The sequence below is a fragment of the Eptatretus burgeri genome, chromosome 3 (genome assembly GCF_056783735.1).
Source record: "Eptatretus burgeri isolate ZD-2024b chromosome 3, Ebu_testis_v1, whole genome shotgun sequence".
Classification (NCBI taxonomy): domain Eukaryota; kingdom Metazoa; phylum Chordata; class Myxini; order Myxiniformes; family Myxinidae; genus Eptatretus; species Eptatretus burgeri.
Window position 1 is genome coordinate 2012900 of NC_140963.1, and position 15000 is coordinate 2027899.

A 15000-nucleotide genomic window follows, 5' to 3' on the forward strand; every position below is an offset into this window, starting at 1 on the left:
AAAAGCCAAACCCCTGCACAGCAGGGAAAAATGACTGTAAAAACGGTCATTTTTTTATTTCCCCTTTTAACCTAGGGGCTCTCTATTCAAATAGCCCATACAACAAGATAAAGATTTGTTAAAGGTAATTCGAAAGAAATATCTGAAACGCCTAAGCCCCGGGACACTCTTTATCAAATAACCAATGCATATTGTTTAGCTCACTCATTGAACCTATAAACATTTGTTCATTCTCAAATTCCTTCAATAGTTTAATTTTCTTTGCACAATAATCCCCATCTAAAATATTGAAAAACAAAACATTTGAATCTTTATATTTTTTAAGATACCCCTTTTGTGCCATTACGAAATGATAAACTTTTCTTAATGATCTCATCTGGCCACCGCCCGAGTTGCAAATCATTTTTGTACATAAACCATGCCAGAAAAAAGTTTTGTTTCAAATGTTTTCAGTTCATGCCGTGAAAATGAGGAAGTGTTTTTGACACGGCCGTGCTGTGTGAATGAGGAAGTGGTTTTGGACTGTCATGCTGTGAAAAAATAGGAACTATTCTGTGAGACAAGGTCTCGTGTTTATATTTTATCTCAGAACACGAACTGAAAACATTTGAATCAAAACTTTTATGGCGTGGTTTATGTCCAAAAACGATTTGCAACTCGGGCGGTGGCCAGATGAGATCATTAAGAGAAGCTTGTCATTTCCTGTGCCCACACCCAATGATTAAGCAATTTCCTCATCGTTGCTTTATAAGCGGTTCGCCAGACAAAGTTTCTGCCAGACGGGATTTTCATTTTTACAACTGAGGCATGGACGATATTTCTTCCGATGAAGCCAACAGCCCACTACAGAGTTGGTAAGTTTGTGTATGCTTTTCTCTTTGAACGATGAAGCAAATGATTATTAATTAAATCATGATAATTCTGATATATATATATTTTTTCCCTGACAGGGCATTGGAAGAAATTGAGTTCACATATCACGACGTGGTTCATGAAATTAATACTCTTATTGAAGAGATCAATGATTTTAGAAGAGAATTGAAAGACGTTTTCAATGAGTGGCATGAAGTCTTATCACGTCCTCTCATCTCGAAGGAATTAAACCAATGGTGAGACACGTGTGTGTGCCTCTCTCTCTGTCTGTCTTTCTACCTACCTCTCTCTGCTCTTATTGAAGAGGCCAATGATTTATAATGACTGGTCTCTGATCTCGAATGAATTAAACCAATGGTGAGGCACGTGTGTGTGTGTCTATGTGTGTGTGTATGTGTGTGTGTGCGTGTGTGTGTGTGTGTGTGTGTGTGTGTTGCTTTCCCTGTCTGTCTCTTCATCTATACCCTTGACTTATTTTTTTTTTTTTTTTCAGCACTATCGCACAACATCAGCTGTTGAAGCAATCTTGTACAACACATGATTTTCTGGAGGTAAATATTTCTGAATTATTATTAATATCACTCGTACAACACATGATTTTCTGGAGGTAAATATTTCTGAATTATTATTAATATCACTCTCTCTTTAGAATGTCGCCTTATGTTGGTTGCATCATTAGTTTGGACGTGGTTTTGTCAGTACACTGGAATTCATTTTATTGACCTTGAAAGGATGACAGGCTCCTGGTGTGTTAATTCAGTGGTCAACGAGGCTTATTCATATTACCATGTAATTATCTTTATAGAACCTAATTATTATCCACTTTTTGTTTCAAAACAGAATATGGTGTCTGAGTTTCGAAATCACAAGGCATCTGAAGAAGATTGCTGGGAAAGATTGTACATTCTCGCAAATGAATATTTAATATTTTCAATATTAATAAATTATATTTGTTTTGTTTACAATTACTTGATTCTGAATTACAAGAAAAGAATAAAAGAGATGTATAGGGGGGGTTGGGGGGAGGGGGGTAGGTGCGCTCCCCCAATGACCCATCACCCCCTCATCCCATCCCTCCCCTCCCCATGTGTGTGTGTGGGGAAGGGTGGGGGTGGGATGAGGGAGGTGGTGGGTCAAAGGTGGGGGCGCACAGGGGGATGAGGGGGGTGGGGCTTGTGTGGGCGGGGCTTGTGTGGGCGGGGCTTCGGTGGGGGCTTGTGTGGGTGGGGTGTGTGTGGGAGGGGCTTGTGTGGGCGGGGTGTGTGTGTGGGTGGGGCTTGTGTGGGTGGGGCTTGTGTGGGCGGGGGTTTATGTGGGTGGAGCTTGTGTGGGAGGGGTTTATGTGTGTAGAGTTTTTGTGTGGAGCTTGTGTAGGCAGGGCTTATGTGGGAGGGGTTTATGTGGGCAGGGTTTATATGGGCAGGGGTTTATGTGGGTGGAGCTTGTGTGGGAGGGGTGAATGTGGATGAGGCTTCTGTGGATGAGGTTTGTGTGGATAAATGGATGGGTGGAGAGATGGGGGATGGGTGGATGAGTGGAGCTTGTGTGGATGGGTGGATAATTTTTTAATTAAATAAACATGTTGTGTGTGTGGGGAACTAATTAACTAATCACTAATTATGTGAATATGATGAATATGGGTGGAGCTTGTGTGGGGTTTGTGTGTGTGGAGCTTGTGTGGAGTTTTTGTGTGGAGGTTGTGTGGAGCTTGTGTGGGGTTTGTGTGGGGTTTGTGTGGGGTTTGTGTGGGCGGGGCTTCGGTGGGAGGGGCGTGTGTGGGCGGAGTCAAAAGGGGCGGAGTCAAAAATTTCAATTTATTGGAGCTTGTGGGGGGGTGTGTGGTGGGGTTTGTGTGGGGTTTGTGTGGGCGGGGCTTGTGTGGGCGGGGGCTTGTGTGGGTGGAGCCAAAAAGGGGCGGAGTCAAAAAAATTCAATTTATCTTTGTCTTTTGTAATTCCTGTGAATAAAATGAACCTAAAATCTCTTCCCCTTCCAAATCATATATCTTATAAGTCCAAGGAACCGTATCTATTACATCAACAATTTTAAAAAGCTCGTTGGTCCATCTTTTCGTATAACCTTTTTCAAAATGAGATTTCCACCTATATATTCTTACGATATCACCAACTTTGAACTTAGGTTTTCTGACATTAATCTCTTTTTCATATTTTAATTTTGTAAATGTTTCTGATGGCTTCATATTTGTTGACGTGTGAATCGTGTCATTGTACTTATCCACAATATCTTGAATAAAAGATGACCATTGTTGTGAACCGAGTTGTGTGAATTTTTTATATAGTCTCTCTTTTAAGGTACGATTAAAACGTTCAACAACAACTGCCTTCCCTTCATTAAAGGTACTGTATAATGTAATACTGTTATTTTTTAGAAAATTCATAAATGTCTTGTTATAAAACTCCCTACCCTCATCAGTCCACAATTTTTTAGGTTTTCTCTTACTTTTATTAAATATCTGTTGGAAGGCTAACATAAGAGTATTACCTGTTTTGTTTTTTAATGGTACAACCCACGCATATCTACTCCTCAAATCAATAACGGTTAAAGCATACTTGTACCCCTTATCATTATTGAGTTCAATCAAATCAGCAGACCAGATATAATCTACTTCCTTGGAATAAACTTTCCTTCTCTGAAACTTTGTGAATATTGGTTTATGTAATTCATCAGCTAATTGCTCTTCAGTCTTAATGGCATCATTAGAGCCTATAAGTTTTTGAATTTCCAAGTCCAAGTTTCAATTTAGCACTGATCATCTTCTTCACAATGAACCGATCAACTTTTTCTCTCAAGGTTGGATTTTGTATCAGAGACAAATTATACAACATTTCTCTATCGGCTTCATGCTTTTCTTCCAACGTTGTGGTATTCCCATAATCAATATCGTGTCTCATGCACACTTCATCAACTCTATTGATAGGCCGACTCCAGGATTTAGGATTGTCTGCCTCATTTAATCTTTTATCCAAGTTTGTGCCTGGGCCACAGAAAGAATACCCTGGAAGATGTAATTCCCCTGGTATTCCAGTAGTTGTAAATTTACTTCCTGATAAAAACTTTTGGATATCTCCTCCTAGTTTGTGTTGGGAGATAAATTGATTTTTTTGAACCACACACCGAACATATACCTTTTTGTATAACCCTGTTATTTTTACTTTTAATATATGAAATATTTTTAGTATTAGTTTTCTTTTACATTTGAGACAATAACTCATTTATTTATGAGAAAAATTCCTGCAGAGTGCAAAAACCTTTTTAGTTTCCAACATGCACATTTGAATCTTGATTTTTAAAACATAAAGAATCCTTAGAAATGCCTTCACTCTCTCCCCCATTTATTTAAGAAAAAAAAAAATGAAAAACTTGAATTAAAATCCATATCTTGTCGATGTCAATAGTCTTGTCGAAAGTATTGCAAATAGACTTACCAATTCTTTGTTTTCCTCCTCGGTGGGTTGAGTTATTTTCTGTAATACCCTTAATCTTTTTTTAATCTCACTGGTTTCCATATTTTGATATTTATTTTGTCTCGCTCTTTCCTCCCTCTCCTCCTTCTCTCTCTTCTCTTTTTCCTCCTTCTCTTTCTTCTCCCTCTCCTCCCTCTCCTCCCTCTCCTTCTCTTTCTTCTCCCTCTCCTCCCTCTCTCTCTCTTCTCTCTCTCCTCCCTCTCTCTTCTCTCTTTCCTCCCTCTCCTCCTTCTCTCTCTTCTCTTTTTCCTCCTTCTCTTTCTTCTCCCTCTTCTCCTTTTCCTCCTCTTCCCTCTCTTCTTCAACTCCTTCCTCATCCCTTACTATCCTTGAATCGCTTACACCCCATAGAATATTATACATATATTCATCAGGATTTCTTGTTATTCCTGTATCCAAAATAATTTTTTTACAACAGGAAACCAATAAAATTTCTTTTGAATTTCTAAAAGAGCCTTACCTTTTCTTAACTTTATAATTTTTTCATTATTTAACATTCTAATTAAATCTAAAGTTGTCGGTTTATCAACATCAGCATAATGCCAATCTTTTATTGAAAATACCTCATTCTTATGTTGTAGAACATATTTATTAAAATACCGAATACCCTTTTCTTGAAGGTATGCTTGGACACAGAAATGATAATTTTCTTGAAGCCTTCTTGCTGTCATTTATGTATTAGAAATATATGTTAGAATAATATTATGGCACGAAACACCTCCCCATCTTCCCATAGTTAAATCATTTTGTATTTCCTTACTTATTATATATAATCCTGTTTTTTCTGTTTTCATGAGATAAACAAGGGCAAAACCATTATTATATTTACCCTTATTAAATTCTTTTATTTGTTGTTTACTAATCGTAGCCCCACAAAACTCATTCTCGATACCAAGTGGATAATATTCTTCCTTACGAGACTGATTTAATTGTTCCAGGTCTTCGAGGTTAATTTTAAATGACCAATTATACCCTAAATCATTCATATCATATCCCCATTGTTCTATTCTCATACAAACGATACACCCTTCTTTATAAAAATTTATTTTAATTCGAACTGTGAATTCTGTATGACCTGGAGATAATATCAACACTTCTGTATCTTTGGAATACACGGCTGTTTTATTTAAGGATATATATTGTGATAAATCGCTTAATCTCACCAAGTCATTCGCGTCAGTCGGGCTTGGATAATTTTTTAATTTATAAGCATTTTTCATGTTAATATTTTTGGTTATATTATATTTATGTCGTTCAGCCTGTGCCTTTGTGTAATAATTTGATAAATCAATATCCAGTTCTTGAGATACACCAAAGATAGAACCATCTTTACCAACATAAGTCATTTATATTAGATTAAAAATAATATCATAAAATTTTTTATTTTTGTTGAGTTGAAATAACACATATAGGCATAATTGGCCACAACACTTGGAATTTAATTCTTGGACTTGAAATGTTTGATAAACACCATTCTGTAAGAATTTTATGACTTCAACAGGTGGTGGAAGACCAAAACTATCAAAATAATATTTGTCTTGACTATTAAAAATACAAACCCAATGAGAACCGTTCCCATTATTATCTTCTAAGTTCATAATAATATTCTTTGTATGTTTCGGCACATTTGTTAATTCATCTCTCATACAAATAACCACATTATGAATTTTTAATTTCTTACAATATTTGACAAGTTGTAAATTTGATGTTGTATTCTTTCCAAATTCTTTCAACCACTCATCAATGCTCATTTATTTATTAGAAAGATATAATCCATTACCTCTTTTCGTTAATTTTACACCTGCTTGTGCTATAGAAGAAAGCATATCTCCAACTAGCAATCTCGCTTTATCAGGCAGACCTTCAAGTTTTTCAGCAAAATCGACAATTACACCACTTCCACTAATTTGTTTCTCCAACTCTTTGTTATGTCTTTCCAATTCTTTTGAGCCTGGAGTTGAGCCTTCCTTTCGTTGGCAGTTTTCACCGCTGTTGAAATACCACCCGTCAATGCTCCAACCGCACTTAAACCAGCAAATAAAGGAATTAGAAATGGGAGAAATCCTCCACTCGTCTCTCTTATTGAATATTTTTTCAACATTGGTTTTGTCATTTTAATTTTAAGTGAGCCAGTGTCATTCAAGATTTTAACCTGTTCTCTTGTGAGAAAAACATCAATTCTTACTGCTCCTTTTCTCTGAATTGTATTAACGTTAATCGTACAAGGCTTTTGATTTTGAACACAAGATGATAGTTTATGAAGATTGATTTGATTAACATATACCCCAGTTGGTACTTTGCCACTCATTTATTTAACAAAAAATTATGTGAGACTAATCATCACACCATTATCTGTATTAATCTGCAATTCTGTTTCTTCCAAAAGCAAACAATATGTATCAACTTCTTCACTCTCTCCTCTTTCAATGTATAGGGAAGTATCCACTCGATTAGACTTTATAGTTTCCTTTTGAGCGCTCAGGTCAAACGCATAGATTGTATACAAACTTTTAAATGCTGTCATATCCAAAATAGGTTCTTTATTTCCATTACTTTCACACACCTTTTGGTAAGACTTGTATGCTTCAGCAAAATCATTTTTTTCCCAATTAATTTCCAATCTATCTCGTGGGTAAAATGTTCCATCTAGAGAAACGCGAAGTTGTTTCACCTTAGCATTATCACTCAATGCATTATTCTTATCAGTCGCAGTATCACCATCTGGCTTTTTAAAAATGATCCACAGATATCGTGGCTTTCCTTCCAGAACACCCAAATTCCACGTGTAAGTAGTTTGATTGAGTTTAACGTGTTGACATCTTCTTTTGAGGTATGATACACTGAGTGGTTTCTTTGAGTTAAGTCTTCGATTCAACATCTCTTCTGTTTTAAGATTAGGAGTATATTCACTGATATACCAACTCATTTCCTCAATTACAAATTTATTCTGATCACCAAAAGCACTACCAACACCAAAAAGCAATCGATTTTCATTATCATTCCTTTGTAGTTGAAATCTAATTTTAAGGCCATACAGAACTTTATCATGATCACAAAATCCAAATATACCTTTAAGAGGAACTGCCACAGTAAAACTATTTTCTGCTTTTGTATCATCATTATACATTCCTTTCCTTTGAGTATACCCAGGGTCTGTGTTTGTTCCCGTTGACATATCAGGAATAAAACCTTCGACAGACCCCTTTCCCATTCTATCACTGAATGTATAGAGTGTAAATTTTATCATTTCAGATACAGCAGAGACATAATCAACCGCTTCAACTTCTTGTGTTCCAATATACAAACGCACACTATCAAACATTTTCCAGAAGAAATCATTTACAAGTGTAGCGTTTGTGTTATTCCCAGCCTTAGTGAATTTAAATTTACACAACAAGAAACTTTCGGAGAGATTCAAATAGGTTTGTTGATTATTTATTTCAAAACTTTTTGTACCATTCGTATTCCAGTCTGTTCCAGTTATTGCATTTACCTTGAAGTAATCTTCTTTTTTAGTGGAGTTTGAGATAATAATAGTATCATCCAAATCATAGATACTATCAATTGCTTCCATACTTGTATTTATTGAGGAAAAAAAAGATGTTAAACCTTTTGAAACCCTGATCCAAGTATTTGAATTATTTTCTGTCGTTCTTGGGGGGACAACTGAGTTTTGCCTTTCTTAATTTCTTTTATTGCTTGTAATTTATGAGATTCCTTCTGGGCATCTTTTATACTCTTTACAGCACCTGCAACATTTCCCACAGCAGAAGCAGTTGAACCAATTAGATCTTTATGTTTAAGAATAGTTGAACCAATACCCATGAGAGTATCAATTATCCCATCTCCTCTAAATTGATGCCCAACACCCCTTTGTCTCTTAGGTTTATAGTATCCTCTACCAAGATACATACCTTCACCCTTGTAGTATGGGGAAAGGAACATCCCATCCCCTGTAATTATTTTATATTTTCCCAACTCGTGTTTCCTCACAATAACCATCGTATTTATTTATTGGAAAACTTCACGTAGGTGAATTCTGATGGATATAACTTCTCCATTAAAATAAATCACACGATTATCTTGGTCGGTTATCCTAAAATTTACTCTGTGTATGGTTTTTCCTGACACAGGTAGATAAACCAAATTTTTGGGTTCCATATTGAATTTATAACCAATTGGGGTTGAGTATGCGCTGAATGAAAATATTGTATTTGTTTTTTTCCCATCATTATAAGCACCATCAATCAAATCACAGTGAATTAACACCGAATTTATTCCTGAGGATATTTGAATGACATTATCACTGTAAAACGTCCCATTAGTTTCAATCTCTTTTGAGGAGAAACCCAATAACTCTCTAAATGAATTATCAATTGTGAAATCAACCTTGTAGTTATTTTTAACTTTAATCGTTGATTTTGAAGTATGTTTTTGAATGTTTATAACAATATTTTTTGGTTCATCACCCTGTTCTTTCATAAGACGAGCAATTTCCGAAGATATTTGAGAAATCTCATATGCTCCGGGTGAGACTGTTATCGTTTTGTATCCACTTCCTGGATTATAACTAAACTTGTCATTTTTCTCGGTTATATTAAATAAGGTATTATAAGTTTCCATGGACAATAAAGATGCCTCATATTCTTTTGTTGTGTCAAGTTGTAGTGGGTATGGGAATGAAGATGTGTGGTCGCTTGTTGTGAAATTGAAACTAAGGATTGTGCTTCTCATCTTATTTAATATGAGATAAAATGTCTTTATATTGATATTTATTAATTATTTTCATGTTCATCAACTGGTCTAAAATGGCTGATGCTTCATTAAAACAATTGTTATTTCCAGCCTTCTTACTGCCTAACAACAATAACAGTCTATTAACTAATTGCGATGGGTCATTTGGAAGAAAACTAACACCTGAACCAAGGATACTTAAAGCCTGAATAATGTGTTTCTCCTTCTCATTCTTCCTACTTTTACCAGAAAGAATAACCTTATAATTTAGAGTGTTCAGCAGATCAATATATACTCTATCATCATTATTTTCCATATCCAATGGTTTATCAATATACTTTGATTCATCCCTCACAGTTGAACCTAATCTTCCATCTTTTGTGAGAAGAAACATTAATCTTGGAGTTAGTTTAACAGGGGTTGAGCAGAACCCAAGAACCTTAATTCATCATTAAATATCAATACCTTTTCTTGAACAAGATGAAATATTGCTGATTGTTCTGTTGGAATGAGTCCTGCTTTGGTTTTTGAATCCGCTGAATATTCATTGTTTTGAAGAGCATTCACAATATAATCAGGGGGTCGATTAATCTCTTCCAGTTGTTGAAATAAACCTTCATCATCATATTCTAATTCTCCTAAATGCTCTAATTCTTCCTCCGTCATTTGACTGAAATCTTTTAACATTTGAAGTTTTTTAGGAGTATATTCTACCGTGGGAAATGTGGAAACATCTTTCATTTTTCCTTGGGAAGTTTTTAAAAGTGGTTTAAAAAATTTCTCTTGTTTTCTTTCAAATGCTTCTTCGCTCGTTAGTTTCTGTCTGCGTTTCTTCTTTATGTCTTCCTGCTGTTTTACAACTTTTGAAACCAACTCTTGATGTTCCCTAAATCTTCTTGCTCTTTCTTTCGCATCCATTTATTTATTGAAAAATATCATTTAATATCTCATCTTGTTTCACAACAATATATTTATATTTTTCAGTCGTGTGTTTCATGTAATCCCCAAATTCCTTTTTACTACATAATGTAGAACAATTGTCTCTCCAAAAATTGTTTATATCTATTGAATTTAACTTGAATAAAATAAAAGTATTAGCATTGTTTCTGATGGAACGACGAGGAAGCTGAAAGTACGATTGACTAAGATAAATACAATTACAAGAAGAATGTCTCCCTCTTGTGTAGTAGCTGTCCATTACCGTTTGGTTTCTCTCATTAACACAATCATCAAAGATAACGAGGTTCTTTTGGATTTATCCAAATCTTGGGGAGACGGTATATCATCCGTATTATCACTCAGAATACAAGTTATCGGTTTTGATTTCTTTTTACATCTCTGTGTATCACAAAATAGTTGTATTATATCTTCAATGTTAAAATCATTTAGGTTTTTTTGAAGTTTAAATAAACCGATTATATCTTCTTTTTGAAGACCAGCATTAAAACCTTGTGAGAGTAGTTGATACTCTGGTTGAAAACTCGACTTTGTGAAAATTATTAAATTATCATAATCTAAAAAGTTGGGAGTGAGGAGCATCTTTAAAAGTAAGCAGGTTTTTCCACATCCACTTGAACCAACTATGAGGCATCTTAATGAATTTGGGAGATTTTTATGGTTGTCAAATTTTATCTTATTTTCCCAAATAGGTAAAAAATCATTCATTTATATATTTGGAAAACAGGTTATTTAATTTATTCTTGGCTTTTTTCGAAATTCTATATTTTATCCTAAGTTCAGGTTTAATTTCAAGATAATCCATTATTTTATTTATGCAATATCTTGTGTTGATATTTCCCTGAAAATCACATCCATGAATAAGATATAACAACAATCCTTTGAACATTTCTCTAATACGTTCAGTTTCTTCCCTTGTAAGGAAAGGTGTGTTCTCACCCTCGTTCTTTACATTCATTTCTCGAATCAATCTTGTAAAGTAATTCATTTTTGGTGTAAATCTAAAAGAATTATTTTCCTTTTTATATTTTTGATTATCATTAATTAGAAGATAATCACAGAATATACATTGTTTATAGGCTTTTGACTCTGTGTTTAATCCCCGTCTTTCACACGCAGGACAATTCTCAAATTTGTCATATGGAGAATCATGGAATTCAAGAGGCTCAAAATCGAGTAAACTATTCATATTTATAAAGTAAAACTTTACTTAAACTGAAATTCATCTTCGATATCATCTTCGATACTTTCAGAATCATCTATACTTTCATAACTATCATTTGAACACAAACTCTCGGTGTCATAACTATCGTTTGAATGCAAACTCTCGGTATCATAATCACTCTCATAATCTTCAAAATCTTCAGTTGAATATTGGCTCATTTAATTAGTAGAAAAAACATTACCATCGATATCGATATACATTTTTTCATTAACAGATTCAACTGCGACATTTTTTATATTAAAGGTAATTTTAAAATGATCCTTAACTACAATTGAACGAAATGTCATTTCACCTGATATATTAACATCCTTTATTTCATCAGGATTTATATCTTTAGGGTTGTTGAAAAAAATACAAATTTCTCCTTGCATATTACAGATGGTCTTATCTTTTCTTTCTAAAGCTTCATCCATAAGGTTTTTATTTTTTGATACCTTTTCTTGTTTCATTGCTTTTTCTAGTTTTGAATATATTGCCAGAAGGAGAGGAGAAACTTTTGTTAGAGATACCTTAATTGATGTTCTTCCAGGTATACTAAAAGCCCTTCCACTGAAGTAAATTGAAGAACTCATCATATCCACCATAATTGTTTTTATCCAATAGTTGTTATATTTATCTTTGTTCAATTTTACATCCTTGACATATTTCTCAGCATCTTTAACAAATGAAGAGATTGATTGAAACTTGTCTTTTGTGTCTTGAAACATTGTATTTATTAAGTGAAAAAGTTGGAGGATAAAATGGTTTTAAGCACAGATTCACCTGTAAAATAAACGAAATTTTCATCAAGAAAATTTTAGTTTAAGCACAGATTCACCTGTAAAATAAACGAAATTTTCATCAAGAAAATTTTAGTTTAAGCACAGATTCACCTGTAAAATAAACGAAATTTTCACCAAGAAAATTTTAGTTTAAGCACAGATTCACCTGTAAAATAAACGAAATTTTCATCAAGAAAATTTTAGTTTAAGCACAGATTCACCTGTAAAATAAACGAAATTTTCATCAAGAAATTTTTAGTTTAAGCAAAGTTTTATTATATAAATATGGTGAATACAACATACTGCGATGTTTGTAATCACGAATATAAACATTATAGAAAACACCTCCGAACCAACAAACACACATTTAATCTATTTCACAAAATATCCCCTCTTGAGTTGGAAAGAAAACATTGTGATACCTGCTCAAAGGATGTTTTGAAGAGTAGTTATAATAGGCATCTTCAATCACAAAAACACAAGAAAAATGAGTTTAAAGTAAAGGGAGACTATTATATTGAAAACACTGATGGGGCATTTAAAGGGCATATAAAAATAAGGATTTTTCAATTTGGAGAACCCGGTCCATCATCAATAGTTGAATCAATTGAAATAGTGAAACCTGATGTTGAAAAATTTATTAAAAAAACATTAAAAGAAATGAAAACTTTAAAGTTTTATATGGGAGTGAAAATGAATATGAAAAGACAAGATGAAGAACAAACTCCTTATATGAGGACAGATCTTCATTTTATAACATCATTTCAAGATTTTTTGAATAGTGGGGTTGATGAAGAACTATCAAGACAAGAGGAGGATGTTGATAATACAGTGGTAGGAAGTGGATTCAATATTAAAAAAATCATCTTTTTAGATGTACACATTCTAAAATCAAACCCTCTTAAAGCTTCTTCTTATATTGAATTACCAAAAGAAATAAAACGAAAGAAGGCAGTTGTTAATATTAAGAATAATGATAATAAATGTTTTCTCTGGTCTGTTCTTGCTCACTTACATCCACCAAAATGTAATTCAGAAAGAGTAAAACAATATATGAAATATGAGAATACCTTGGACATTAAAGATTTTAATTTCCCAATGCCACTAACAGATATTCCTAAATTTGAGAAAAAGAATAATCTTTCTATTAATGTATATGGATTAACGGATACAAACAAAGTTCAAATATTAAAAATTTCAAACAACTATAAAAATGAAGAAACACACATTGATCTTTTATATTTTAGTGTTGGAAATAATTCACATTACACATACATCAATAATTTATCAAGATTAATCTCTTCTCAGGTATTCAGAACAGCAAACAAAATATATCCTTGTAAGCGATGTCTTAATTCATTTCATACAAAAGAACGATTAGAACAACATTCAAAATATTGTAGTAATCATAAATCAGCTGTAATTACAATGCCTAAACCTGGTGAAAAGATTTCTTTTGAAGATTATAATAAATCTATCATGCACCCATTTGTGATATACGCTGATTTTGAGTGTATCCTTAAAAAGATAAATACTGCTTCTCCTAATCCAAAAGAACCATATACAAATAAATATCAAAAACATATTCCTTGTGGTTTCTGTTATTATATCAAATCATCTGTTGGAGAAAAGTATAATAAACTTGAACAGTATAGTGGAAAAAATGCTTCACAAGAGTTTGTAAAACGATTAGAAAAGGATTGTATAAGACTAAGTAAATTAATGAAAGAAACAAATGAACCGATGAAATTAACCATAGAAGAAAAATTAGAATTTAGAAAGAACAATATCTGTCATATTTGTGAGGAGGAAATTGAGGAGTCTAAAGTTAGGGATCATTGTCATCTTACAGGTAAATATAGAGGTCCCGCTCATTCCTGTTGTAATCTTAATTATAAATTACCTTCTTTTATTCCAGTCTTTCTTCACAACAGCGCCAACTATGACACACATCTATTTATAAATGAACTTTCAAAAACACCAGGGAATATTTCTGCCATAACAAACACAAGTCAAAAGTATATTTCATTTACAAAAATGATATTCACAAAACCTATAACTCGTATAAGGTTTCTTGATTCTTACAAGTTTATGGGAACACCACTAGCCAACCTCGCATCAAATCTAAGCTCCACGGGCTCTTTTCCAAATCTTAATTCATTCTTTCCAAAAGAGGAAATTCTAACTAAAGAGGAAATTCAGATTAAAGAGAGAATTCAAAGTAAAGAGGAAATTCTAATTAATGAGGAAATGAATGAAGAAATTCTTACTGAAGATGAAATTCTAATTATACAGAAAATTCGAACAAAGAATGAAATTCTAACTAAAGAGGAAATTCTGATTATAGATGAAATTCTGATTAAAGAGGGAATTCTAACTAGAGAGGAAATTGAAACAAGGAATGAAATTCAAAGTAAAGAGAAAATTCTTACAAGTAAGGGAATTTATCCTTATGGTTATATGGATTCATTTATGAGATTTAAAGAAACACAACTTCCTTCAAAAGAAGTTTCTATAATAACCTTTATGAAGAAGAGATAAGTGATAAGGAATATAAACACGCACAAGAAATTTGGAAATTATTTAAGATAAAGAACCTTGGAGAATATCATGATTTGTATCTAAAAACAGATGTTTTATTGTTAGCTGATGTGTTTGAAGCTTTTAGATCACTCTGTCATAATAAAAATTGTTATGGATTAGATCCTGCCCACTATTTCACAGCTCCTGGTTTAGCTTGGAGTGCAATGTTGAAAATGACAAAACAAGATATAGATTTAGTCAGTGATGTAGATATGCTTTTGATGATTGAGAAGTCTAAGAGAGGTGGAATATCACAAGTATGTTCAAAAAGATATGCTAAAGCAAATAATAAATATCTTCCAAATTATGAGAGTGAAAAAGATAGTAATTATTTGATGTACTTTGATGCTAATAATTTGTATGGATGGGCAATGTCTCAATC

The 15000-nt window shown here is 33.3% G+C and overlaps 2 protein-coding genes across 4 annotated transcripts in view; one reads left to right on the top strand and one right to left on the bottom strand.

Annotated features, from left to right (window-relative positions):
• The window catches only part of DNAJC10 (DnaJ heat shock protein family (Hsp40) member C10), a 235117-nt gene extending 233688 nt beyond the window's left edge, over window positions 1-1429 (top strand). Inside the window, exon 23 of the mRNA XM_085872233.1 lies at window positions 1367-1429. Within this exon, the coding sequence (XP_085728359.1) occupies window positions 1367-1414 (48 nt within the window). The 3' untranslated portion in view covers window positions 1415-1429. The remainder of the gene's footprint in view (window positions 1-1366) is intronic.
• LOC147029291 (secreted frizzled-related protein 3-like) overlaps window positions 1-15000 on the bottom strand; it is a 101401-nt gene that overhangs the window by 76748 nt on the left and 9653 nt on the right. The gene's annotated exons all lie outside the window — the stretch shown is intronic.